Genomic DNA, 25,952 nt, shown 5'->3' with positions numbered 1-25,952 from the left:
CTGGCTAATTTTTGTATTTTTTTGTGGAGATGGGGTCTTGCTTTGTTCCCTGGGCTAGTCTGGAACTCCTGGGCTCCAGTGATCCTCCCACCTCAGCCTCCCAAAGTGCTGGAGTTACAGATATGAGCCACTGCTTTGGCCCAAAGTCTGTGCTTTTTAATGTTGCCTTCAGTCAAAGAGGGGTTAAGGGAAATGAATTCTTGGTGACCTGTGGCTTCTGAACCTCATGCTCCTCTCTGCTGTGGTACACTCTTTCTGTTAATCTAACACTTCAACTTTAACAACAACAATCAATCTCTAACTTTTTGTAGAAACCCGTGTAGAAACCTCAGACGAATGCAGAGTAAGATATGAGGGGTCCAGGGAGCTGGTAACTCAAATAATTCAACTCTAATCAGATGTTTTAAGGAGTGTCTTATTGTTAACAGATAAATCTTGAAATACCTTTTGTATAGTAGTTTGGTAAGAGTGATAGTTTTGCCATGAGACGTTCAAATTATTTGCTGTGACCAGCTTTCCCAAGCCCTGCTCAGAATCTGAGGTTCCTTTTTCTCTTTTAGGTGAAGCATCTAAACGCATCATAGTAGTCAGAGGCATAGCTCTGGAATTCTTCGAACCTGGTTGTTATGTTCTGATTTTGGCACTGAAACTTTGGGCAACTTACGTGGTCTTTCATGAGCCATAGTTTCATTCTATGTGAAACAGAGGTAATGTGAATGAGTGTTGAATGACAGCATTTGTGTAAATGCCTAGCACCTCATTTTCACCTGTGCCCATTAGGAGATGGATGATGAAAATCTGCATTGGAAAAAGATCTGCCCAGTGGTGGGTGGGTGGCTGGGATGCAGCTCAGGTTTCTAATGGGACCTCAACGGAAATGAGGGAGGAGACAACCTGCGCTGTCACTTTGGGCCAGGAAGGTCAGGTGACAGATGGGGCTCACATCCTTTCCTCCCAACGCAGTTGTCTATTCGGCTAGTTATTCCTGTAGACTGTCATCCCACCACAGAGTCGGTTTCTCAGAGAAGTAATATGCGTTCATAAAAATTACATTCATTGAATTTAAATGTCATAAAAAACAGACATTTTAAAATAAACTCCATCCTTTGACGGTCTCTCAGCTTTCTGTATGACCCTGGGCAATTCCTTTTTACCTCTTTTTACATGCCTTGTCATCTGTAAACGAAGACGACTGGGATCTCAAAGGTCTTTTCAGCTTCAGAAGTTCTATCACTTTTCCCTTTTCCAGTATCAGCTACTTAAAGGGAGTAATCAATTTGGGATTGGATGTTGAGTGTGGCTGCCTTCTAACCACATAAACCTGAGGAATCAGTTCAGCATGTGGAACCTCGGTTTTCTCTCATTACATGGAGAACAATAATACCATCTCTAAAAGCGAGTGTGAGGCTCAATAGGAGTAACATACATGGAAGTATTTTTGTAAATGTTAGTTCTAGCCTAGCCTTTCTCATTACATTCAAGGTTTATATGGCCCCAACCATCTTGGGATCTCCATATCCTAGAACAGCTTCACACAGGGAATCCCCATGCCCCATCCCCACCTCTGGAGAGTGTCAGCCTGCTGAGTGCAGGGCGATACTAGGCGTGTGTGCCTTCTTAGGGGTTGCTGGCTGCACCTTCCAAATGACATCGCTTTGCCTCTTGGTCTCCTCTCCCATCTCCCTTCCCTCTGCTGGTCCTTCCTAGAGCCATATGAAAGAGAAGAAAGCAATAAACTTCCTGCCTGCCAGAAGCCGAATGCCAGTGCAAAGTGAGCCTTGGGGGAGAGGTCAGGGACAGGTGCAGAGGAACCTGGAGCTAGCTACTTCAGACTCTGACGCTGCATAGGGACAATAAGTATGGCTGTGCCTCGGGGGGTTTGAGATGTCTGAGGAATGCATCTCAGAGAAACGGAGTCTGCTGAGGCAGCAGTATGCCCCAGGTGGTTGTGCCCAGTGCACAGTGGGACAACGTGCTGGAGTCTCTTGCCCTTGGCCTTAGACCCAAACCCTCCCAGTGCTTGGCTCCCCCTTCACTCCTAACAGTGGAGTGCTAAGTAAAAAGAAACCTCAGTTCTTTTTATCAAAGAGCCTTGCCTAGACAGGCAGCTTGCTTTGAAAGACATTCAATGAAACCAGAAAAAGGAGGCATGAAAAGCTTACTTTTGTCTATAAATGAGGAACAGGAGAATATAGTAAATCATAATAGACTGAATCTCCTGCAAAACTCCTGCATTCCAAGTTTCTTCCTGAATACACAGTTGAATTTGGAAAAATATATATCTAGGGGTCAAAAATGAAGAGGAAACCCACAACTCAAGAGGTAAGCCAGCTTAGCCTGCTGCAAAACTCCTGCATTCCAAGTTTCTTCCTGAATACACAGCTGAATTTGTAAAAGTAAGTTCCTAGGGGTCAAAAATGAAGAGGAAATAAATCCACAACTCAAGAGGTAGGCAGCCTCAGCCTCAAAACGTATAAAGCAACATGTGAAAAAACTGCAAAAAGTGTTATGACCACACTAGCATACACAAATTTCAACAGACCTTCTCAATAATTGACAGATCAAACATAAAAATTACCAATATAGCATGTTTGCACAATACAACTAGCAAGTATGATCTTATGGGCAACAAGAAATAAACATGCTTTAAAAGTATACATAGAAGCAGGCTGGGTGCAGGGGCTCATGCCTGTAATGCCAGCACTTTGGAAGGCGGAGGCAGGATTACTTGAGCCCAGGAGTTTGAGACCAGCCTGAGTAGCACAGTAAGATCTTGTCTCTAACTATATTTAAAAAAAAAAAAAAAAAAAGTATAATAGTAATAAATCAGAAATGTGTAGATGTTGGATGGTATGACCCAGAACTGGGGTTTTGATGTGGTATAGAAGTTAATTTTTGCCAAGGAGCTTGCAGGGAGATTCAGCTCAGTTCTGTGCTGGATTATATAGGATGGCATAGAGAAGCTGAGCACTTGAGACTGAAAACAAATGCATGTCGACTTATAATAGCTCTGGAGTTCAATGCTACTCTGTAAACTGGCCTGTGCTATTGAAATGTCCCAATGAAGACAATCTGACAGCCTCATCCACTTCTTTCTTTCTGGTTACTCTCCTTCCGTTTAACCAGGGGCATTTCTCACAGAACATTTGAATGTTTTTGCTTTTGTGGGTGGCATGAAAACATTCCAAGATTTTCCTTTTGCGAAAACTCATAAGTACTAGGGTATAATTCTAGATTCTTATTCTGATGACCAGGCACTTCAGGAAGCACTAGGTATTGAAGGTATAACTTGAAGAAAACCTCCCAGCATCCAAGGAAGGCTCTCCCTCTTAGAATAAAACCCTAAATATTTCTGGGTCCTGATCCAGAAGCATCCTGCTCTTCTTGGTTCAGCAGTGAGAGTTTGTCCAATTGTGGGCCTAGGATCCCTCAATCTGATACAACCACAGAAACCACAGCCTGATGTAAGTGGACAAGAAACCATCTCAGCCTCCAGGTGTTCACAAACACTCCCCAGTAGGGGCTGTACCCAACTGTATCTGCCAGGTCTACTCAACTGTTCACCCATTTTGCTAAAGAGAATTAGCTGCTTCACGAAAAAGTAACCATCTACAGATCCCAAGGTAAAAGGTCAACAGATAGGGTTTCCGCAAAAACTTTATCGTGTAGACAAATGCTACCTCTCCCCTTCCATTCAACTTTGAGGACCTGGTAGAAGGAAGGAGACCATTGGCACTAAATCCACACCAGCAGTCAACTTTCCCCTGGGCTCAACTCTCAGCCTAAATTATACAACAGTCCCATCTCTGAAAGACTTTTCCACCATGATTAAGCAACCCCACAGGTGCCCAGATTACCCAGAGTCTCTGTTGGATACAGGTTCTGAAAAGACAAATTTTCTCAAAGACATCTGAGAATCCCAGCAGCCCAAGCAGTAGCCAGGGAGGAGGATGTCCACCCTGGCTGCAGAAGGGCCCTTCGGCGTTCCTAGCTCCTCCCCTCTCAGGAAACTTCTAGCTAAAGCCATCTGCCCAGCCATCCAAATGGAGTTGCTACCTCAGGGAGCTTTGCAGCAGAGAAGCCCATGGTGGTTGTTCTCAGATGTCAGGGACAGGGATGGGAGCAGCTGCTAACCTTGCTTGGGCCTTTCAGTTCCATTCTGTCAGGACAGAATTTGTCTGGTCTTGTCACGAGGGAACTAGGCCCACCATAGCTTCCCTTGGCCCTGGCCTGTACCCCATTAATTGTTCTCTTTTCCCTATTTTAGGATCTGCTCTTGATATCCAGACATTTGAGGTGGTTGCCAAGCAGACAAGAGCAGTAAGTCATGTTCTTAAGCTTCCTTCATACTCCCTCTCTGTTGCAGACTTGCCGTGGATGAACTGACCCTTGACATTTGTTCAATCAATCCCCATTTAACCTATGCTCTCACCCTGGATTCCAAACGCTACACGCCCAGAGGAAGTTCCCGGTACTCTGGTCTTAAACCGTTCCCAGTTTCCTCACAAGACATCCAGAACTCTAGCTGAGTTGCCCCTTTAGATCACAAGTAATTTTCTTTATAAAGATCATCCATGGTTTTGGAAACCCACTCGTGAGATCAGAGTAGAAGCCCAGCCAGGCCTGGAGGCAATGTGGAAGACAGAGTGACTCATGAGCTCCCAGGAGAAGGGTGAATGATTCTTCTCCAAGGGTGGAGGACAGCTTTGCTCCTCCAGCTGTGGTTCCTCCCATATTTGTCTCTCTAACTTCAGAGGGAGAAGGGGAGCACAAGTCAGGGAGCCAATGAGAAGTTGGGGGATCCCGGGATCTGGGGATGAGCATCTGGCTAAAGCCCTGCAGCTTAAAAGTGACTGTCCCAAGAAAAGCAGAGGGTCAGAATCCAGGCCGACAGAACTTGAGATGGTCAGAGATATTAACAAGTAGTTCTTCTTGACAAAGGCAGGCTGGAACCTGGCAACAAATACTGAGAATCAGGCAGCAGGGCCAACTGATATGACAGGCAGGAGCCCTGTGAGTTAATAGGACTTGAACAGGCCATGCCAGACAGGCAGGACAACAGTGAGGGGTCCACGTAGCCCAGGAAACATGAGGATACCTCCTCCTCTGTGAAGGCCTCCAGGGAGGGCAGGAGCCAGGTCCCAGTGCAAGCTTGGAGGAGGAGGGCCAGGCTGCAACAGGACTGTGTACGGGGGAGGTGGACCACATGACATCACCCTGGATTCCCAGATTCCTCATGACAGGCAGTGTGGAGTGGTACTGAGACTACGGCTTTAGAGTAAGCCAGACAGGCAGTAGTGGCAGGCTGCTCGGAGGTACACACTCATCCCCCTCTGTAGTCCTCCCTCTACACCTGCCTTAGATCCCAACGAGGGCAAAGCAAAATGGGGTGTTGCCTGGACCTGTTCCCTCCCATTCTTCCCCAGTTCCACCTCCTTTAGGGTAAGGAGACACAGCACAATTTGTTTATGCCCCTATGCTGAAATGCCTCAATAAAACGAAACAACGACAAAAGAACCGACTGAAACCAACTAAAAGCCACAACAGAGACAGGGTCTCCAGGCTGCTAGGATATACCTCTCAGACTTCCCCCATCTGTTCTGCTTCACAGAGGCCTCCCAGCTGAGCCCTGCTGTCAGGGGAGGGCCCCCGGCCCCCTCACAATCTGTCATCTTTGACACTACTTGGATCTTATTTCTTCTAGAACTGCCAGGGACTATGAAGATGTCTGCGTGTGGGTAGGGGGCCAGGAGGGCCATGCATGCCATAAGAACCAGGGCTGGGGTGAGAATGGATATTGAGGGGTGGAAGAAAGGGATTCTGCATTGTTGGGAATCCCAGCTCAATCTCAATGTCTCCATACCTTCCCTTTTCATTGGGCTGCCAAGCCCTCCCATCTCCTGCCATCTGTGATGGGTGTCTCTGGGGAGACCCTTTTCTTTCTTGCTTGCTAATCACTGCATATAGTCGCTGGGAATAGGCTGGACTCTCTGCTCCTGGCAACTGTGTAGACATCCCTTGGGCTGATTTGAGTTCTCTGTGCTGCCAAGAGATGGGTTCTTCCTGCACCCTGTGCCACCTTCCTTTCCTGGGCAGGTGGCCATCTCTGCCTGAAGATCTGGATCCTCAGCAAACAACAGAGTGGTGGGCAGTGATGAGAAAATGGGGTGGTGACTGCTGACTGCTGCTTTGAAGACTAGGTTTGCTGGGTGCCTCCAGCCTTGACCCACAGAGTGAGCCAGTGATCCAGGCCCATGGACCTGGGTCTGAGTCCTGGTTCTGTCCCTCACTAGTTGTGGCACTGCCCTTTTCTGGGCTTTGGCATTCCCATCTGTAAAAGAAGCAAATGAGCTAGATGATTTCCTGCACCATCCGAACACTCTGTGAGTTAGGGATGATCTACCACTTGCATTCTTCTAGCCATTTCTCTGCTCTTTAATCAAGACCCTGCTGTGACTGGGAGCTAGTGGCAGTCACCTGTGAGGTAGCTCAAAGGACAAAGTAAGACTCTGGTGCTGGGATGGTCCCCTGGGTCTGATCCCAAGATCCTGGTTTCATTACTGTCAGATCCTGAGCAGTTGAGTGAACCAGGCAGCTGTGAGGTGAGGTGGCTAGCCATTTCCAATTGGATTTAAAGCCCTTGTTTACCAGGTCTCCTCAGCAAGGACAAAAGCAAACACTCAAGCAATATTCTCAACAAGTCCTGATCATTCATTCATTCATTTGCGTATTTGTTTGTTCAACCCTTACGAGGTGGTACAATATCACAAGGAGTTCCAGGAATTAGTGTGACCTGCTTTCTAAATCTGGCTCTGGCACTGCTCAGCGGAGTAATGCTGGACATGTCATCCAACCCCTGTAGGCCTCCGTTTCATCTCTAATATGAGGAAAATAATGGTGCTACTTACTTCACAGACAGTGCATCTGAAGCATCTGGCACTAGTTAAGTGTTCAACAAATAGTTGTTGTTATCATCAAGTTCAGTAAGTTGCTCACAGTTTCATGGGGAGACAGACGGTGAGCACATAGCTGCCCATCACACAGTGTGTGCAGGTTTCTTAGCAAAAGACAGGCTGCTTGGTCCTGAAGGCCAAGAAAATAACTTCAACAGGAGTTTGGGGGTTAGTTTTGCGGCAGAAATCACTCAATCTTCCTAAAGAATGTGAGGATGGTTCATGGAGGCTTGAAACAGATTCTCAAATCATTAAGTCATAACAAAAAATCTGTTCTTGAATTGATTTGCCCAGCTCAGATATGGGGACTGCCATTTTGGAACGGAGGCTCAGCATGAGTGGTCTCGGGAAAGGGAACGGAAGGCAAGATCCTTACCTCTCAGAGAATGGGCATGTCTGATTCCCTTCATGCTTCTCTCCCCCTACATATCCCAGCCTGATCCCTCATGCTGAGGGCAAAGCAACATGTAATTTGCCTGTTTCTGGCAGCTGTTGGACTTGGCAAAGCCTGTACCTGCCACCAAGCATGCCCCAGGAGCCTCCGCCGGCTCCTTCAGGATGCTGCAGAGTGCTGACTGCCGATGCTGATTTACCGCTTCCCATTAGCCAGGCCTCTGACAGCCTCTGCCTGACACAGGCCCACGAGCCAGTTGTGAAAGGTCAGGCCCCAGGAGCGGGAGTCAGCCAGAGGCTTTGCAAGGCAGGCCTCGCACAGAGACCCTGTTGACGTGCCATCATTTATTTGGTTTTCATAACAAAACGGCCTTATTTATTTTGTTTTAATCTGACAGCCTGAAAATTTCTCTTTGCGCTTATTGAAGACATTCAGGTGGTCCTGTTTTCCCTCTCTTGTTTTCAGACCTCATAAATGATGCCCCTGAAAGTGTCCACATGCTGGCTGGGCCAGAGGTGCCCAATGCACATGGCTCTGAGGATCACCTCTCCCAACCTTGGTTGGCTGAGCATGGACTCGGTATGGAGGGCACTGGGAGAGGAAGTGGAAGGCCTGAGTCTACCAGTGCTTGCCAGGATGACCTTGGGCACACAGTTTAATCTCCTTAGGCCTCAGCTTGCTTATCTGAAATAGGAATAACTGTTGCCTTAAATGTTTCAAGATTATTGTGAGGTTAATTATGAGAGGTCTCCTTATAAATGAGACAAAAATCATGAAAGGAACTTGCAAAGAATAAAGTACCTTAAAAATAGCTTTGCACACAAATGATTTCAGGTGTTGGTCTCCTTGTCCACCCAAGCCAGAAACCGTGCAACCTTCCTGAGCATGAACAGTATGGCCCACATGCTCCAGCGTTGTCCCACCCTCAAGTCCTTGGCTTGGACAAACTGTAGCTCCTTCCCCCAGCCCAAGTGATGCTGTCACCAAGGGAGGCCTCGGGGATGGGACAGGAAGTCCCCACAAAGATGTGGCTAAGCTGCAGACATCATGCCTAGGGATTAGGAGCAGCCAGGATCCTGGAGGCTTCCCAGAGTCTACAGCTTAGAAGAGAACAAGGAGGGTGACTTCTGAGTGACATGGCATGGTGGTGGGGTGGGGGAGGGCTCCAATGCCCTCCTCTGAATTTGAACAGAAAACAGCCCTGGCTCCAGAGGTACAGAGCAAGCTGTTCTCCTCCCCTTTATCTCTGAGTGGGTTTGTAGGAGGGGGGTGGCTGACATGCCAGAGACCCCTCTCCAGAGTGAACACTTCTCTGTCCAGGGAAGTTGCAGGAAAGGCCACAGCCATAACTTCCCTGATCCTTAAGGCTGATCCAGAGTCACTCTCTAGCAATAATAACAAGCAGGCTTCGTAATAATAAAAATCACAAGTGTTGATTCCTAATCCCTATGGCATTAGGATAGGGGAGATCTTATTACTGTCCACTTATGTACAGGCAAACTACACGCTGAATTGCTAAGGGACCTGCCAAAGGTCGTGCTGCTGGCACTGGGACCCAGGTCTTCTGACTGGAACCCATGTGCCGAGGAACCAGCAGCTAAATGTTCCACTGTGAATTTTTCCAACTGGCATGTATCCCAGAACCTAATGAGGGAGCAGGGTCCACATGGCTAAGATGGTAGGCCAAGGAGGCCTGGAGAAAAGGAATAGTGCAGGAATTCCTGGGAGCCAGAGGTATGTCCAATGAGCTGATGACAGAGCCAGGGGTCCCTTCCACCACCAGAAGGGAATCCTCATTCTCTTTCTCTTCCTAATCATCCACCCGAACAGGAACTGCCTGGAGAGTTTGAGGGATGAATAGAGCTCCATGTTCGGTACCTGGGCGGTCTGGGTGACTTTCTGCTGGGGCCCAGGGCAGCCCATTAGGGCCTAAAGGTGTAGGCACAAGGTTAAAAGTTGCAGCCCAGACCAACCAGCTTGCAAGCCCTGAGAGCTGAAGATGTCAAATCCCTGCTCCCAGGCAATGAGCTCCTCAGCATGAAAGGAGCATATTCCCTGCTGTATTTGCTCCGGCCCCTCACAAAGACATGGCTCTTACAGCTAACCACCAATACCATTCTCAGGGGGACTGCAAAAGAGGTTCACATACATGATCTCGTTTCCATGTATGCTCTGTTGGAAACAGAGCAACTTACTCTGTTTCCAAAGGAGCGAGGAAATAGAGAAATCAGAGAAAACCAATAAAGCTAGATTCATTATTACTATTTTGCAAAGCAAGTTTGGAGAACCCCCTTCCTGAGAGATAAAGCCATTGTCTATTAGAAATAGAATATTAGTCAGATGTGGCAGTACATGCCTGTGGTCCCAACTACTCAGGAGGCTGACGGGGGGTGGGGGGGGGAATCACTTGGGCGCAGGGAATCTAGGCTGCAATGAGCTGTGGTTGTATCACTGTACTTCAGCCTAGGTAACAGAGGAAGACCTTATACAAAGAAAAGAAAAGGAGAGAGAGAGAGAAAGAGAAAGGAAGGGAAGGAAGGATGGGAGGGAGAGAGGGAGGAGCCAAGATGGCTGAATAGGAACAGCTCTGGATTGCAGTTCCCAGCAAAAATGCAGAGGGTGAGTGATCAACGCATTTCCAAACAAATTTTTACTGCCCACAGACCAGGAGATACCCAGGCAGAAAAGCACCACAAGCCTCCAGCACAGCTGTTTCAGCCAGCACCAGTGGGTCTCCACACAAAAACTCACACAAATCTGGGCGCCGTTTCAACTGGTGACTGGAATGCTTGGGAGACAGAGTCGCCCGTTCAAATGAAAAAGAGGGGGCTGAAACAGGAAGCCAGGTGATCTGGCTCAGCTGGTCCTACCCCCCCAAAGACGAGCAATTTGAAACGCTCTGGACTGAGAGTGTCACAGCAAGCACAGCTGGACCTGGGACAGTCCAGCTCTGTTGGCGGAAGGGCGTCCGCCACTACTGAGACAGTCCGCCATTACCGAGGCAGTCTGCCATTACTGAGGCAGTTCTAACTATACTCCTATAAACAAAACTGCAAGGAAGTTCACACAGCAGCTGGGCAGAGCCCACGGCAGCTCAGCAACGCCTCTGCTGGCAGACTGTGACTAGGCTACCTCCTCGCTGGGCAAGGCATCTCTGAAAAAAAGGCGGCAGGATGACAGGAACTTATAAATAAAGCCCCACCTTCCTGGGACAGGGCACCTGGGAAAAAAAGGTGGTTATGAGTTCCGCTGCAGCAGACTTAAATGTACCTGCCCTGCAGCTCTGAACAGAACAACAGACCTCACAGCTCAGCACTTGAGCTCCTACAAGGGACAGAATGTCTCCTCAAGCAGCTCCCCGACCTCCATAGAATCAAAGAGACACCTCATAAAGCAGAGCTAAGGCTGACATCTGGCAGGTATTCTTCTGGGACAAAGATAGCAGAAGAAGAAACTGGCGGCAACCCTTACTGTTCTGCAGCTGCTGCAGGTGATCCCCAGGCAAGCAGGGTCTGGAGCAGACTCCAGCAGTCCTACAGCAGGGGAGCCTGACTGTTAGAAGGAAAACCAAATAACAGAAAGAAATAACTTCATTATCAAAAAAAGGATGTCCACTCAGAGACCGCATCCAAAAGTCACCAAATATAAAGACCACAGGTAGATAAATCCACAAAGATGGGAAGAAACCAGCACAAAAATGATGAAAATACCCAAAACCAGAATGCGTCTCCTCCTCCAAGGGATCACAACTCCTCACCAGCAAGGGAACAAGGCTGGATAATGAGTCTGATGAATTGACAGAAACAGGCTTCAGAAGGTGGGTAAGAATGAACTTCTCTGAGCTAAAAAATCATGTTCTAACCCAATGCAAAGAAACTAAGAACCCTGAAAAAAGGTGTGACAAAATGCTAACAAGAACAGCTTAGAGAGGAATACAAATGAATTGATGGAGCTGAGAAACACAACACAAGAACTTCACGAAGCATACACAAGTTTCAATAGCCAAATCGACCAAGCAGAAGAAAGGATATCAGAGACTGAAGATCAAATCAATGAAATAAAACAAGAAGGCAAGATTAGAGGGAAAAAAAGTAAAAAGAAATGAACAAAGCCTGCAAGAAATATTGGATTATGTGAAAAGACTTAATCTACATTTGATAGGTGTACCTGAATGTGATGGAGAAAATGAATCCAAGCTGGAAAACATTCTTCAGGATATTATCCAGGAGAGCTTCCCCAACCTAGCAAGGCAGGCCAACATTCAATTCCAGGAAATACAGAGAACACCACAAAGATATTCCTCACGAAGAGCAACCCCAAGGCACATAATTGTCAGATTCAACAGGTTGAAATGAAGGAAAAAATGCTAAGGACAGCCAGAGAGAAAGGTCGGGTTACCCACAAAGGGAAGCCCATCAGACTCACAGCGGATCTCTCAGCAGAAACCCTACAAGCCAGAAGAGAGTGGGGGCCAATATTCAACATCCTTAAAGAAAAGAACTTTCAACTTAGAATTTCATATCCAGCCAAACTAAGCTTCATAAGTGAAGGAGAAATAAAATCCTTTACGACCAAGCAATTGCTCAGAGATTTCATCACCAACAAGCCTGCTTTACAAGAGCTCCTGAAAGAAGCACTAAACATAGCAAGGAACAACCAGTACCAGCCACTCCAAAAACATACCAAATGGTAAAGAGCATCGATGCAAGGAAGAAACTGCATCAACTAATGGGCAAAAGAACCAGCTAGCATCAAAATGGCAGGATCAAATTCACACATAACAATATTAACCTTAAATGTAAATGGGCTAAATGCCCCAATCAAAAGACACACACTGGCGAACTGGATAAAAAGTCAAAACCCATCAGTGTGCTGTATCCAGGGAATCCATCTCACATGCAAGGCTACACATAGGCTCAAAATAAAGGGATGGAGGAAGATCTACCAAGCAAATGGAGAACAAAAAAAAAAAAAAAAAAAAAAGCAGGAGTTGCAATTCTCATCTCTGATAAAATAGACTTTATACCAACAGAGATCAAAAGAGACAAAGAAGGGCATTACATAAAAGGATCAATGCAACAAGGAGAGCTAACGATCCTAAATATATACGCGTCCAATACAAGAGCACCCAGATACAAAAAGCAAGTTCTTAATGACCTACAAAGGGACATAGACTCCCACACAATAGTGGGAGACTTTAACACTCCATTGTCAATATTAGATCAACGAGACAGAAAATTAACAAGGATATCCAGGACCTGAACTCAGACCTGGACCAAGTAAACCTAATAGACATTTACAGAACTCTCCACCCCAAATCCACAGAATATACATTCTTCTCAGCACCACATGACACCTACTCTAAAATTGACCACATAATTGAAAGTAAATCACTCCTCAGCAAATGCAAAAAACGGAAATCATAACAAACAGTCTCTCGGACCACAGTGCAATCAAGTTAGAACTCAGAAGCTAACTCAGAACTGCACAGCTTCATGGAAACTGAACAACTGGCTCTCAAGTGTTGACTGGATAAACAATGAAAGGAAGGCAGAAATAAAGATGTTCTTTGAAACCCATGAGAACGAAGATACAACGTACCAGAATCTCTGGGACACATTTAAAGCAGCCTCTAGAGGAAAATATATAGCAATAAGTACCCACATGAGAAGCAAGAAAAGATCTAAAATCGACGCCCTATCAACAAAATTGAAAGACCTAGAGGAGCAAGATAAAAAAAACTCAAAAGCTAGCAGAAGACAAGAAATAACTAAGATCAGAGCAGAACTGAAGGAGATAGAGACACAAAAAACCATTCAAAAAATCAATAAATCCAGGAGCTGGTCTTTCCAAAAGATCAACAAAATAGACTGCTAGCCAGATTAATAAAAAAGAAAAGAAAGAATAATCAAATAAATACAGTACAAAACAATAAAGAGGATATCACCACAGATTCCACAGAAATGCAAACCACCATCAGAGATTACTGTGAACAACTCTATGCATATAAATCAGTAAACCTGGAAGAAATGGATAAATTCTTGGACACTTGAAACCTCCCAAGCCTAAACCAGGAAGAAGTTGAAACCCTGAATAGACCAGTAACAAGGGCTGAAGTTAAGGCAGCAATTCATAGCCTACTAACCAAAAAAAGCCCAGGTTCAGATGGGTTCACAGCCAAATTCTACCAGACACACAAAGAGGAGCTAGTACCACTCCTTCTGAAACTATTCCAAACAATCCAAAAAGAGGGAATCCTTCCCAAATCATTTCATGAGACCAACATCATCCTGATACCAAAACCCAGCAGAGACTCAACAAGAGAAGGAAACTTCAGGCTGCTATCCATGATGAACATAGATGCAAAATTCTTCAATAAAATACTGGCAAACCGTTTGCAACAGCACATCAAAAAGCTTATCCAGGCCGGGCACGGTGGCTCACGCCTGTAATCCCAGCACTTTGGGAGGCCGAGGCGGGTGGATCACCTGAGGTCAGGAGTTCAAGACCAGCCTGACCAACATGGTGAAACCCTGTCTCTTAAAAAAAAAAAAAAAAGTTAAAAAAAAAAAGAAGAAAAAAAAAAAAAACTTATCCATCACAATCAAGTAGGCTTCATCCTGGGGATGCAAGGCTGGTTCAACATACACAAGTCTAGAAATGTAATTCACCACATAAACAGAACCAAAGACAAAAACCACATAATCATCTCAATAGATGCAGAGAAGGCCTTTGACAAAATTCAACAGCCCTTTATGCTAAAAACTCTCAATAAACTAGGTATCGACAGAATGTATCTCAAAATAATAAAAGCTATTTATGACAAACCAACAGCCAATATTATACTGAATGGGCAAAAACTGGAAGCATTCCCTTTGAAATCTGGCACTAGATAGGGATGCCCTCCCTCACCACTCCTATTCAATATAGTATTGGAAGTTCTAGCCAGAGAAATCAGGCAAGAAAAAGAAATAAAGGGTATTCAATTAGGAAAGGAGGAAGTCAAATTGTCTCTATTTGCAGATGACATGATTGTATATTTAGAAGCCCCGATCATCTTAGCCCCAAATCTCTTAAACTGATAAGCAACTTCAGCAAAGTCTCGGGATACAAAATCAATGTGCAGAAATCACAAGCAATCCTATACACCAATAACAGACTTAAAGAGAGCCAAATCAAGAACAAACTGCCTTCATAATTGCTACAAAGAGAATAAAATACCTAGGAATACAACAAAGGATGTAAAGGACCTCTTCAAGGGGAACTACAAAGGAGTGCTCAACGAAGTAAGAAAGGACACAAACAGATGGAGAAACATTCCATGCTCATGGTTAGGAAGAATCAATATCGAGAAAATGGCCATACTGCCCAAAGTAATTTATAGATTCAACGCTATCCCCATCAAGCTACCAATGACCTTCTTCACAGAAATGGAAAAAAACACCTTAAACTCCATATGGAACCAAAAGAGGGCCCACATAGCCAAGTCAATTCTAAGCAAAAAGAACAAAGCTGGAGGCATCATGCTACTTGACTTCAAACTATACTACAAGGCTACAGTAATCAAAACAGCATGGTACTGGCACCAAAACAGAGATATAGACCAATGGAATAGAACAGAGGCCTCGGAAGCAATGCCACACATCTGCAACCATCTAATCTTTGACAAACCTGATAAAAAACAAGCTATGGGGAAAGGATTCCCTGTTTAATAAATGGTGTTGGGAAAACTGGCTAGCCATGTGCAGAAACCAGATACTGGACCCCTTCCTGACACCTTACTCTAAAATTAACTCCAGATGGATTAAAGACTTAAACATAAGGCCTAACACCATTAAAACCCTAGAAGAAAACCTATGCAAAACCATTCAGGACATAGGCATAGGCAAGGACTTTATGACTAAAACACCAAAAGCACTGGCAACAAAAGCCAAAATAGACAAATGGGATCTAATTAAACTCCAGAACTTCTGTACAGCAAAAGAAACAATCATTAGAGTGAACTGTCAACCAACAGAATGGGAAAAAATTTTTGCATCTGACAAAGGACTTATATCCAAAATCTACAAAGAACTAAAACAGATTTACAAGAAAAAAACAAACCCATTCAAAAGTGGGCAAAGGATATGAACAGACAATTTTTCAAAAGAAGACATACATGAGACCAACAAACACATGAAAAAATGCTCATCATCACTGGTCATTAGAGAAATGCAAATCAAAACTACATTGAAATACCATCTCATGCCAGTTAGAATGGCAATTATTAAAAAATCTGGACATAATAGATGCTGGAGAGGATGTGGGTGGGAGTGTAAATTAGTTCAACCATTGTGGAAGACAGTGTGGCGATTCCTCAATGACCTAGAAATAGAAATTCCATTTGACCCAGCAATAGCATTACTGGGTATCTATCTAAAGGATTATAAATCAATCTATTATAAGAACACATGCACATGTATGTTCACTGCAGCACTGTTTACAATAGTTAAGACTTGGAACCAACCCAAATGCCCATCGATGATAGACTGGACAGGTAAAATGTGGCACATATACACCATGGAATACTATGCAGCCATCAAAAACAATGAGTTTGGGTCCTTTGTAGGGACATGGACGAACCTGGAAACCATCATTCTCAGCAAACTGACACAAGAACAGAAAAGCAAACACTGCATGTTCTTACTTATAGGCGGGTGTTGAACAATGAGAACACATGGGTACAGGAAGGGGAGCATCACACACTGAGATCTGTCAGGGTGAGGACTAGGAGAGGGACAGTGGGGGGTAGGGAGTTGGAGAGGAATAAGGTCAGGAGAAATGCCAGATATAGGTGATGAGGATGGAGGTAGCAAACCACACTGCCATGTATATACATATGCAACAATCCTGCATGTTCTTCACATGTACCCCAGAACCTATAATGCAATAAAATATATATTAAGAAAGAAAGAACAAAGGAAACAACAAAAGAAACAGAGTAGTGAGAGGACATGGGCTTGACTCCTGGCACGACTCCTGGCTGGCCATGAGGCCTTGAGCTAGTTACTGAGAATCCCTGGCTCTCACAATAGGATAACTTCTCTCACTGGGTAAGAATTCAAGCAGGCCATAGTGAGGAAAGCACCCCACAGAGTGCCAGGCACACAGACCTTTCATGTGTGTTACTTGCCTTCTCTTCCTTTTCCTTCCCAAACAGCATCTCCCAGACTCACCAGATGTTCCTTGATCTGGACAAGTCTCCTAGCACAGGCACACTCACACCCTCTTTATTAAAACCCAAAAAAGCAGCAACTCTAGAACCATCCTTAAATACCACACTGATTTGGATTGGTGAAAATAAGAGGCAACTTGCCTCATGACTCTGCCTCTGTGGGGGAAGATCCCACTCTATGGGCAGCTCTGCTGTTGGTGTGCAGGCAGGCACCAATCCCTTCCAGGGACCCTGAGCACCAGGAGGACCCTGCCTCTTTGTGAGGTTCACCAGGATGCTCTGCTACTGCTAATTTCTTATTATGTCTCTTCTCAAAGGAGTCCATAATAACCAACTTATAAATGACAGCAACTTCTTTTGGCCTGTTTGGTGTTAACACACAGAAGCCGTAGCCCCTATTACCTGCAACAACTTTTCTTTTCGGTAGAGCAAAGCGGTCCAGGGAAGGAAGCTGGGTAAGAAGAAAGCCATGCTATCAACTACTTGGAGCCTCTGGGCAACCCTAGGCTCCTTCACAAGAAGCTTTGAGGAAGAGAGCTAGGTGCATGAATGACAAGAACAGCCGCCATAACTACTAACTTTTCTAGTGCTGATACGAATGCAGGGCTGACCTGTCCGCTCACGGGCCAAACTGTGGCAGTATACAGAAAGCCAGGACACAGGGTCAGAAGACATGGCTTGCAGTCTTAGCTCAGCCACTTACTTGATGTATGGCCTCAGTCAAGTTGCCTGACTGCATGAGACTCAGTTTCCTCATCAGCAAGATCAGCATGATAATAGTACCTAGTTCCCAAGAACTAGGGAGGTCAGATGAGATCAGGATGCAGTATGAGAGAGAGGGAAAGGGGGGATATTTGGGATCGTACACCCCACACCAGATTTTGCATTTCCCTTTCACTTGCATCCTTAACCTGGAACATGATGCCTCTGCAGACCTAGCCCCTAAAATAGCATCTGCCCCTGTTGCCTGTGGAAGGCCACTGATACCCTGCAGTCTGATGCCCTCACAGTCCATCCCCTATCCCTGCATTTTCCAATCCATCCAGTGCCCTGCAATGCAGATTAGTATCCCAGGCTACGCAAGCCACATTTTGTTAACTCCCCGTTTGTTTCTCTCTACATCTTTCCCTAATCATTTATTTCCTCCCCTATTTCTCCCACCCCTCCTCCAACTCCAGAGTTGTGCTTTATCTCCAGTGAGCTTAATGCTTCCCTGATAAGACCAGTTAATCCTCTGCCGCTCCTCTTTTGCAGAGATGGAGGAGATTAGAGGCAAAGGGGTTAGGCCATCTCCCCTTCAAGGGCACTCAGGACTTTAATAAAGAAATTGGATCCTACTTTCCCATCTGATGCTCTAGATTGGCATCCTCAGTGTTTCTGCTGAGAAGCAGTTCTGGTTATTTCCAGACCACAAACCTCCTGACTGAAACGTAATGGAAATGGGGTGGGGGATGGGTATTGGTCAAGTGGCCTGGAGACTCATCAGGCTCCCTGGACAGACAGGCCGATCTGGTCCTCAAGAGCAAAATGCCCAATTGTGTGACTATCTCTACGGTCACCAGTAAGGGCCACACCTAAAGCCAAACTGGGCATGCAGCAGGATGTAACTGGTAACAAGAAGGTGAACTCTAGCCTGGGGGAGATGACTATACCAGCCAAGGCCTTTAGCCTTCTCCTCTACAAGTCATGGGATTAACGAGTTAGCGATGCAGGTAGAACAGTGCTATGACAAGGTCTCTTTGGGTACACACTGAATGCCACTTTATAGCAGGTAGGCGATATGAGAGCGAGGCTTCAGTGTTTGTGGAACACCATTCCTGGTGTACAGAACACCTTAGGGAGACAGAAGAAATGACAGAAGTAAGCCTTGTGGTGAGAAGCAGACCATCTGGTGGGGTAACACAGGACGAATAACGCAAAAGCACAGCGGAGTTAAACTCTATGTTAGTGCTAAGTAACTGCTGGAGTGTCTTGGGTTCAAGAGCTTTGTGGGTCAGGCTTAGGTTTAACATGAAAAGCTAATTTTGAAGAGACATGATTTGTTGAAGAGGACACAGACTATTTCAGGTCAGAAAAATAGTTCATTCCATTATTTTGTACCAAACATTTATTGAACATCTGCTACGTGCCATGCACTGTTCATAAACAAGATGGATATGATATCTGCTTTCATGAAATGTATAGTGTAGTGGACAAGTCAGAAATTAAGTAAACAATTATGCTCTCACTAATTAGTCTTACTAATGGTAACCAGTGAAAGAACAGGGCGTCTTTAAGGAAAGGAACAGAGGATCCTAATTTCAGTTGTGAGATCAGGGGAAGCCTCTCTGAGGAGGTAGCGGCTGACACCTGAATGAGGAAAAGGAATTGGTGAGAGCAGTGCAGGAAGGAAGCACATTTCAGATGGAGAGCGGCATGCGGAAATGTTCTGTGTTGGGATAAAGTCGGTTCTTCTGAAAGACTGGAAGAAGGCTGACATAGCTTAAGAATAGAAATTCAGGGAATAGAATGAGATTTTCTTTTTTTCTTTTGAAACAGTGTCTCGCTCTGTCACCCAGGCTGGAGTGCAGTGGTGTGATTTTGGCTCACTGCAACCTCCACCTCCCAGGTTCAAGCAATTCTCGTGCCTCAGCCACCTGAGTGAGTGGGATTAGAGGTATATACCACCATGCCCAGCTAATTTTTGGATTTTTTAGTAGAGATGGGGTTTCACCATCTTGGCCAGGCTGGTCTTGAACTCCTGGCCTCAAGTGACCTGCCCGCCTCGGTCTCCCATGCAAGAGATTATCCAATTTTATTCCAATTGCAATGGTAAGTTATTAAGAGGTTTAAGCAAGAAAGTAATAACATCTACATTTTTAATATATCACTCTGGCTATGTGGGAAGTAGACTAGAGGGGGACAGGAATGGTGGTAATAGGTTCAGTTAGAAAGTCTCTGCAGGGGCCGGGCGCGGTGGCTCAAGCCTGTAATCCCAGCACTTTGGGAGGCCGAGGTGGGTGGATCACGAGGTCAAGAGATCGAGACCATCCTGGTCAACATGGTGAAACCCCACCTCTACTAAAGCTACAAAAAATTAGCTGGGCATGGTGGTGCGTGCCTGTAATCCCAGCTACTCAGGAGGCTGAGGCAGGAGAATTGCCTGAACCCAGGAGGCGGAGGTTGCGGTGAGCCGAGATCGCGCCATTGCACTCCAGCCTGGATAACAAGAGAAAAACTCTGTCTCAAAAAAAAAAAAAAAAAAAGAAAGTCTCTGCAGGAACAGGTGACAGTTGATGGTGACATGTCCTAAGATGGTAGCAGTAGACAGAGAGAGTGGTGGCTGGATTACAGATATATTCTGGAGATGGGACCAGTAGGATTTAATGATGGGCTGGATGTGTGGGGAAATATCTAGGAAGACACACAGGTGGTTTAGCTTTAGCAACTCAAAGAATGGAGGTGTTATTTACTAAGATGAGGAATGGCAAAGGTGCAGATTTTGGGTGGGAGCTATAGTGGCGATTGAGAGTTGGGTTTCGATGCCCTAAGGCTGAGATGTCTTTCATTGTGCAAAGACACACACACATCTTGACTGGAGTTGACTGTGTATCATAGAGATTACCTCCCACCATTAGGATGGATGCAATTACCCAGGGAAAGCATAGAACCAGAAGAAAAAAGTCCCGATAAACTTTATTTTGAGATAAGATGGAAATAAAGGAACAGTGGAAAAGTAGCATGGAAGCTAAAAGATGGGAGTGATTCCAGACAGAGGAAGCTGTCAACTACAAGGAATGCAGCTGAAATGGTGAGTCTCTCAAAAGCGTCTGAGGGATTTGGTAACATAGAAGTCACAGACGAACTTAGCAAGAGTAGTTTCAGAACCGATAGAAATCAGCTTGCAAACTGACACAAGAGCAGAAAATCAAACACCGCATGTTATCACTCGTAGGCGGGTGTTGAACAATGAGAACACATGGACACAGGGAGGGGGTCTGTTGGGGGGAAATAGGGGAGGGGCAGTGGGGGGTGGGGAGCTGAGGAGAGAGAGCATGGGGAGAAATGCCAGATATAGGTAAAGGGGAGGAAGGCAGCAAATCACACTGCCATGTGTGTACCTATGCAAAAATCTTGCATGTTCTTCACATGTACCCCAAAACCTGAAATGCAATAAAAAATAAATAAAAAAAGAATAAAGGAAATCAACTTGGACTAAACTGAACAGGCAACAGAGGTGGGTAGTAGGTACAGTTAAATCCTCAATAACCTTGGCTCTGAAGGAGGAATAGAGGGACAGGCAGGAGCTGTCTCTTGAAGGAAAAGAGTAAGCTATGACTTCCTAAAGTTTCATACAGGCCAAACTTTTCCGTATTGGCAGCTGAGATGGTTTCCATACTATCAGCCCTAGGCTGACCATGGAGAGTTTCCCTACAGCCCCAGAAGACTCAAAGAGAATGAGAAGGGCCTTTAGCTATTATCGGCTTTCCCTGACCTTAGCTTCACCTCATCCATCCCTGGCCCAAGAGCCCCATTCCTTGTTCAAATCTTATTCAGGACACCTCCTCAGTGTCGTACTCCAACATTTGAAACTGTTCCATCATCAACTGTCTTCCACCTCTGTTGGAAAACTTCTGCATACTCAAGAGGTATAAAGAAGGTATGAAGGGCTTCCTGACATCCTCTGTCTGGTCAAGAAATCTGACTTTACTCTTTTCCTTTTCCAGACTGTGTTATTCTGGTCCCACTCAACAGGTCCCAACCTACCTTTCAAACCTCATCTCCTACTGTCCTCCTTCTTGAACACTCCAACCAACTTATGCCCCCTTAAAACACCTTCTATTTTCCTACCTCCATATTTTTGCTGGTTTTCCCCTTTGGAATTAGTCCCCCGTCCTTGCCTACCTATTTCCCATACCTCAGAGTCCACCTTGGGTCCACTCACCTCTAGAACACCCTGCCTGCCCCTGCTCTCTCTTAGGCATTTCTTCCACACTGCCAAAGAGCACTGCTTTTCTCTGCATGTGTCATCCTATAACGAGGAGCAGTGAGACTGTGTGCATATTCCTTTGTTTTCTTTAGTGCTGCCTGTACAGCAGAAGCACTTGGTAAATGTTTGCTTATTGACAGGATGATTGAGAAAGTCAGGAGCCCTTCCTCCCCCAGGCATGAAGACTTGCAGCAGTCTGTTCAAGGCTGCACGAGCAAGATTCACCAGGACCAAATGAGAAATAAATAGGTGCACAACTATTTACCCCCTTGGTTTCTATAGAGTCATTTGAGGAAGTGCCACGGCAATGAGTTCAAGTTCAAATTCAGCTCTGGCCATCATGGCCATCAACTATTTCTAATGTGCTTTTAAAAGCCTACTCCTTCCTGGAAAAGTTTAAAATTTAAGCCACAAAACCTCAGGCTTTCTTTCAATCCTGCAGACAGAAGTTTCTCGCCATTTTAGGCTGTGGATTTCCTCCAGCACAGTCCTTTTCAAAATATTGAAAAGGTGTTTTCTAACCCAAACCCTTTCACCACATCATGGTTTACATGACAGAACACTGCACAGGGGTAAAAATTAACTCCGTGGTGTTTTTTACAATTCAGATATTGGCTAAGTAGACATAACAACTAATACACTGCAGCAGCTTTCATGCAATATGAGTTCCCTTCAAAAAGTTTACACTGGCAAAGTTTTCAGGGAATAAACATCTTGTGGAAATTGGTTCATTCAAATCTGGGCTCCAAAGTGGCTTTAAACACACAGCAATTATTTCAACCATGAAGAGACAGGTAGACTGCAGACACAAATCTGTAATAATACGCTTTATGATTTCTTTGGGGTCTATTTTTGCTCTCCTACATCTACATGAAAACCAAGAATCTTAAAACACCAAAAGCCACAGTTTAAAAACAAAACCACTTTTCCAAATCCCAAATGCAAGGATTCAGTGGGGAAGGGTCAGGAGTCCTCTCACCGATTCACATCCATTAAAGTTAATTCCAGTGAGGACATAACTTCCCTATAGATTCCATGAAGTTCAACTACCATGTCTGTTTGTATCTCAACTTGACTTCTCCTAAGGTAAAATAAGTTTTACGGAAAGAATTGTTTTTATATGTTTGCTTTTGATTTACTGATTTGTAAGAGATTTGAGGCAACAGAGAGCTCTGCTGCCCAGTCTTGGGAAAAGTGAGGCTGCTTCTGCACAGTCATTCCTGGCCTCCTCTACCAGGGGCCCCAGACTGTTGGGGAGAGCAGTTACTGTCCTCCAGCAAGATTATCCACTGCCATCAGTGAGGCCTTGAGGCCAAGGAAATGAGAGGGAGGGCTCATGCCCTGCCTGTGGCTTTCTTTGACTTGGCTGGAAATAATGGATTTACTTCAAAAAGAAGTTTTAAGAGACACATGTGTTCACATACAATCATTCTTTTGAGGGCGTGTCTGTTTTTAAATGTCATGATTCACCCAAAATAACATATCCCCCATTTCTCACATCTAGCTATCTTCCAGAAAGAAGAATACAATGTGTGGAGGCATACTGGAAACTGGGCGCCACATTTCTTCACTAGAAATCGAGTTTTCTCTAGCATTAAGCTTTTGTGCTCAAAGAGAAAAGTGCAAAATCTTTGGGAGGAAAAAACAAAACGACCTGTCAAAATTTCTTTTAGCGCCTGTGACTAGTGTTAACTTACATGCTCTCAGAGTGCAGTAAAAAGCCTGCAAACTGCTGCTAAAAAGAGGATTTGACCTTTTAAAATGGGAACTCCCCCACCCCATATCCATATTAAATAGGCGAACCTTGGGAGCTCTAGAGTTTTAGATTAATAAGTGAAATGAGGTTGAATTTTCAGAAAAAAGGTTTCCCTGTAGGCTGCAGGCTAATCAAGGTGTTCTAGACCTACATTGTAACAGGAGGTAGAAGACAGGCCCTAAACCTTTTAGCCATTGTCGTTACCACCTGCTCAGAGTCTAGTTCCGAAATGAGGCAGGTGGGGAGTTACGAAAATTTAGTAAATACAAAAGTCCCGGACGCGACCGCCCGCAGTCTGCGGCCCCTGGCGGTTAAGCAGCCGCGGCGATCCTGGGTCTCCACCACAGCAGCCAAGACCGGCGCGCAGCAACCCGCGCTGCTGAAAGTTGGAGAGCTCCCAGCACGCCGACAGAATTCGGCGGTGGGCGCCGGGGGAATCCCTTCCAGCGTCGCAATTAGGAAAGTTTTGAAAAGTAAGGACCCTAGACAGAGAGGGGAACCATCCTTTCCCTTAGCATAAGAAACATTCCGCGCCGCGCCAGCCGGAGGCTGCTCGCACAAGGCCATCCGCCCTGCTTGGCCGGGACGCAGCTGGTGCCTCCCAGCTCCCCACCAGAACCGGTCCAGGGGGCGCGGAGACAGAGAGGCAACTCTGCCGGACTTGCTGTTCCAGACGGAAACGCTTCCGGGCTCCCTGGCCTGGGGGACAAGGGTTGAATTCAGCAGTCGAGAGGGCAAGGCAGAACTACCAACTCCAGCTCGGACGCCCGGGACCTGCTCTTCCAAGCCCGCTCGCGTTTCTCCAAAGGACGCGCCGCACAGCCTTTGCGCCCCCGGCACCCCACTCCGCTCCTATATGGTTTCCCCCAAACTCTTCCCGGGGAGCTGCACAAAGCACAGACGGCGCCCTGAAACTCGCCGGGCACTCGCCAGACATCCCCACCTCCGCCTCTCGAACCCCCCTTGTCGCGTTCTTCCCGGCCCGCACCGCTCTCCTCGCGTAGATTCTGAGGAGTCAGAAGCAAACCACGAGAAAATGCCTTCGCGAGGAGCCTCCCTACACCCGCCCTGTCACTGAAACAAAAGCGTAGGGAGGAGGGAGGTGGGAGAGGAGGCGGGAGGAAGGTTTAGAAAGAGGATGGGGACAGCAGTAGGAAGGAGCTGGGGAGGGGGGTCAAGGTGGCGAGCAAAGCCGGGGGCGCGGACTCCGCTCCCGTGCCGCGCAGCGGGTCGCTTACATGCCCAGGTCGCTGTAGGTGTTGAAGAACTCCATCTGGTTGCACGCCTGAATCCAGCCTACCACCCAGGTCTCGTGGCGGGGGATGGGGGGCATGACCACGCGGGCGGAGGCTTTGAAGTAGGGGGTCTTGTAGCGCAGGACGATGGGCGAGGTCTCCTCGATGCGCGTAGGGCACTGGTCGATGGTGGCGCACACATCGTACACCACGATGTTCTCGCGCCGGATCCGCGCCTTGCAGGTGATGCTTTGGATACAGCCCATCCTGCGGCCCGGCGCCGGCACAGCGCGGCGTGGGGCAGCGCGGGGGCCCGCGCGGGCAGCCGGGGGCGCCCGTCACGCCGGCATGGCTACGCGCCGCTAGCTCCCGGTCAGGCTCAGCTCGCACCTAGGAGCGGGGAGCCGCCGCCGGGCATCCTTGGGGAAGCCCCCTCCTCTTGCAGCCGCGTGGGGTCCCCGCTGCCCCGACGCCCGCCCACGCCCGCCCCTCGCACCGGCAGGGCGGGCGGAGGGTGCACTCCTAGGAGGCGGCTGGTGCCCTCGCCGGCTCCAGCGCCGGGGCGGAGGGCAGGGAGGGGAGCGGCGCTGCGAGGAGTGGTGCCCACCCCGGGCCGGAGCCCCCCGCCCCTCGCCGGAGAGGAGGAGGCGGCAGCGGCGGCGGCATGGAGCCGGGGGAGGGCGGCGGCGGCAGCGCCCGGTTTGTCTGCCTCCGCGGCGGCAGCAGGAGCAGCCGCCGGCGCCGCCGCCGCTGCATGAACCTCTGCACCGCGGCTGCCCCCCGCGTGCAGCGCACCCAGCGGCGGGCGAGCGGGCGGCCCGAGCGGCAGGCGGAGGCAGCAGCGGCGGCGGCGACCGGAGCTCCCGCCGGCCCCGCCCCGTAGCTGGACCGCGCCGACACTCCTCGGTCCGGCCGCCCCGGCTCGGGGGGCGCCACGAGGCTGCGGCCCGGGGTGGAGAGCCCCACCGGCTGGGGCGGCACAGGACGTTCTCCGCGGAGGAAACTGGCTGTACGCCATGAGTTTTGTCCCTCTCCGGCTGCCGTCCGGGTGGGGGGGGGGGTAATGTGTAAGGGTGGGGGTATTTAAAGGGCCGCTAGCGCCGGGGTGGGGCCGGCACGTGGGGCTCGGGCGGGGCGGGGCCCTGGTAGGTGGCGCCCCGGGGTGGGGGTGGGGGAGGGGGGTGGGCCCAAGCGCCACCGGGTGGGTGGGGCCGAGCAGGGCGCGGCGCTGTCCAGAGTGGAACTCGGTAGCCCAGTAGGGGCTGTGGAATGAGTGGGGCAGCAGAAGGGTTAGGGGAAAAGCTTTATCAGAGATTGGTCGTTATTCAGAATATAGCTTGTTGGATTAGATTTAGGCTTGAGCCCTCTTAGCATCCTACCTTCAGGAAGGGTGAGGTGCGGGCTCCAGCAATGTTACTAAATGCAGTGGAT

General features: G+C 47.3%; 1 protein-coding gene across 3 annotated transcripts in view; it reads right to left on the bottom strand.

Moving 5' to 3' along the window:
* The window catches only part of FAM78B (family with sequence similarity 78 member B), a 118,125-nt gene extending 92,591 nt beyond the window's left edge, over positions 1-25,534 (bottom strand). For 2 of the 3 annotated variants that reach the window (XR_004272857.1, XR_004272856.1), the window contains exon 1: positions 24,525-25,003. Coding sequence is in view for 1 of the 3 variants with exons in the window: in XM_032291532.1 (XP_032147423.1) it covers positions 24,525-24,787 (263 nt within the window). In the remaining 2 variants the exon portion in view is untranslated. Of the gene's footprint in view, positions 1-24,524 lie in introns of all 3 variants that reach the window. The other variant, XM_032291532.1, reaches the window with a different exon arrangement.
* Positions 25,535-25,952: the final 418 nt, after the last annotated feature.

This window comes from Sapajus apella, unplaced genomic scaffold, assembly GCF_009761245.1.
Source record: "Sapajus apella isolate SASKATOON/1434 unplaced genomic scaffold, GSC_monkey_1.0 scaffold25, whole genome shotgun sequence".
Classification (NCBI taxonomy): Eukaryota; Metazoa; Chordata; class Mammalia; order Primates; family Cebidae; genus Sapajus; species Sapajus apella.
This window is presented reverse-complemented; position numbering and strand designations above follow the sequence as displayed.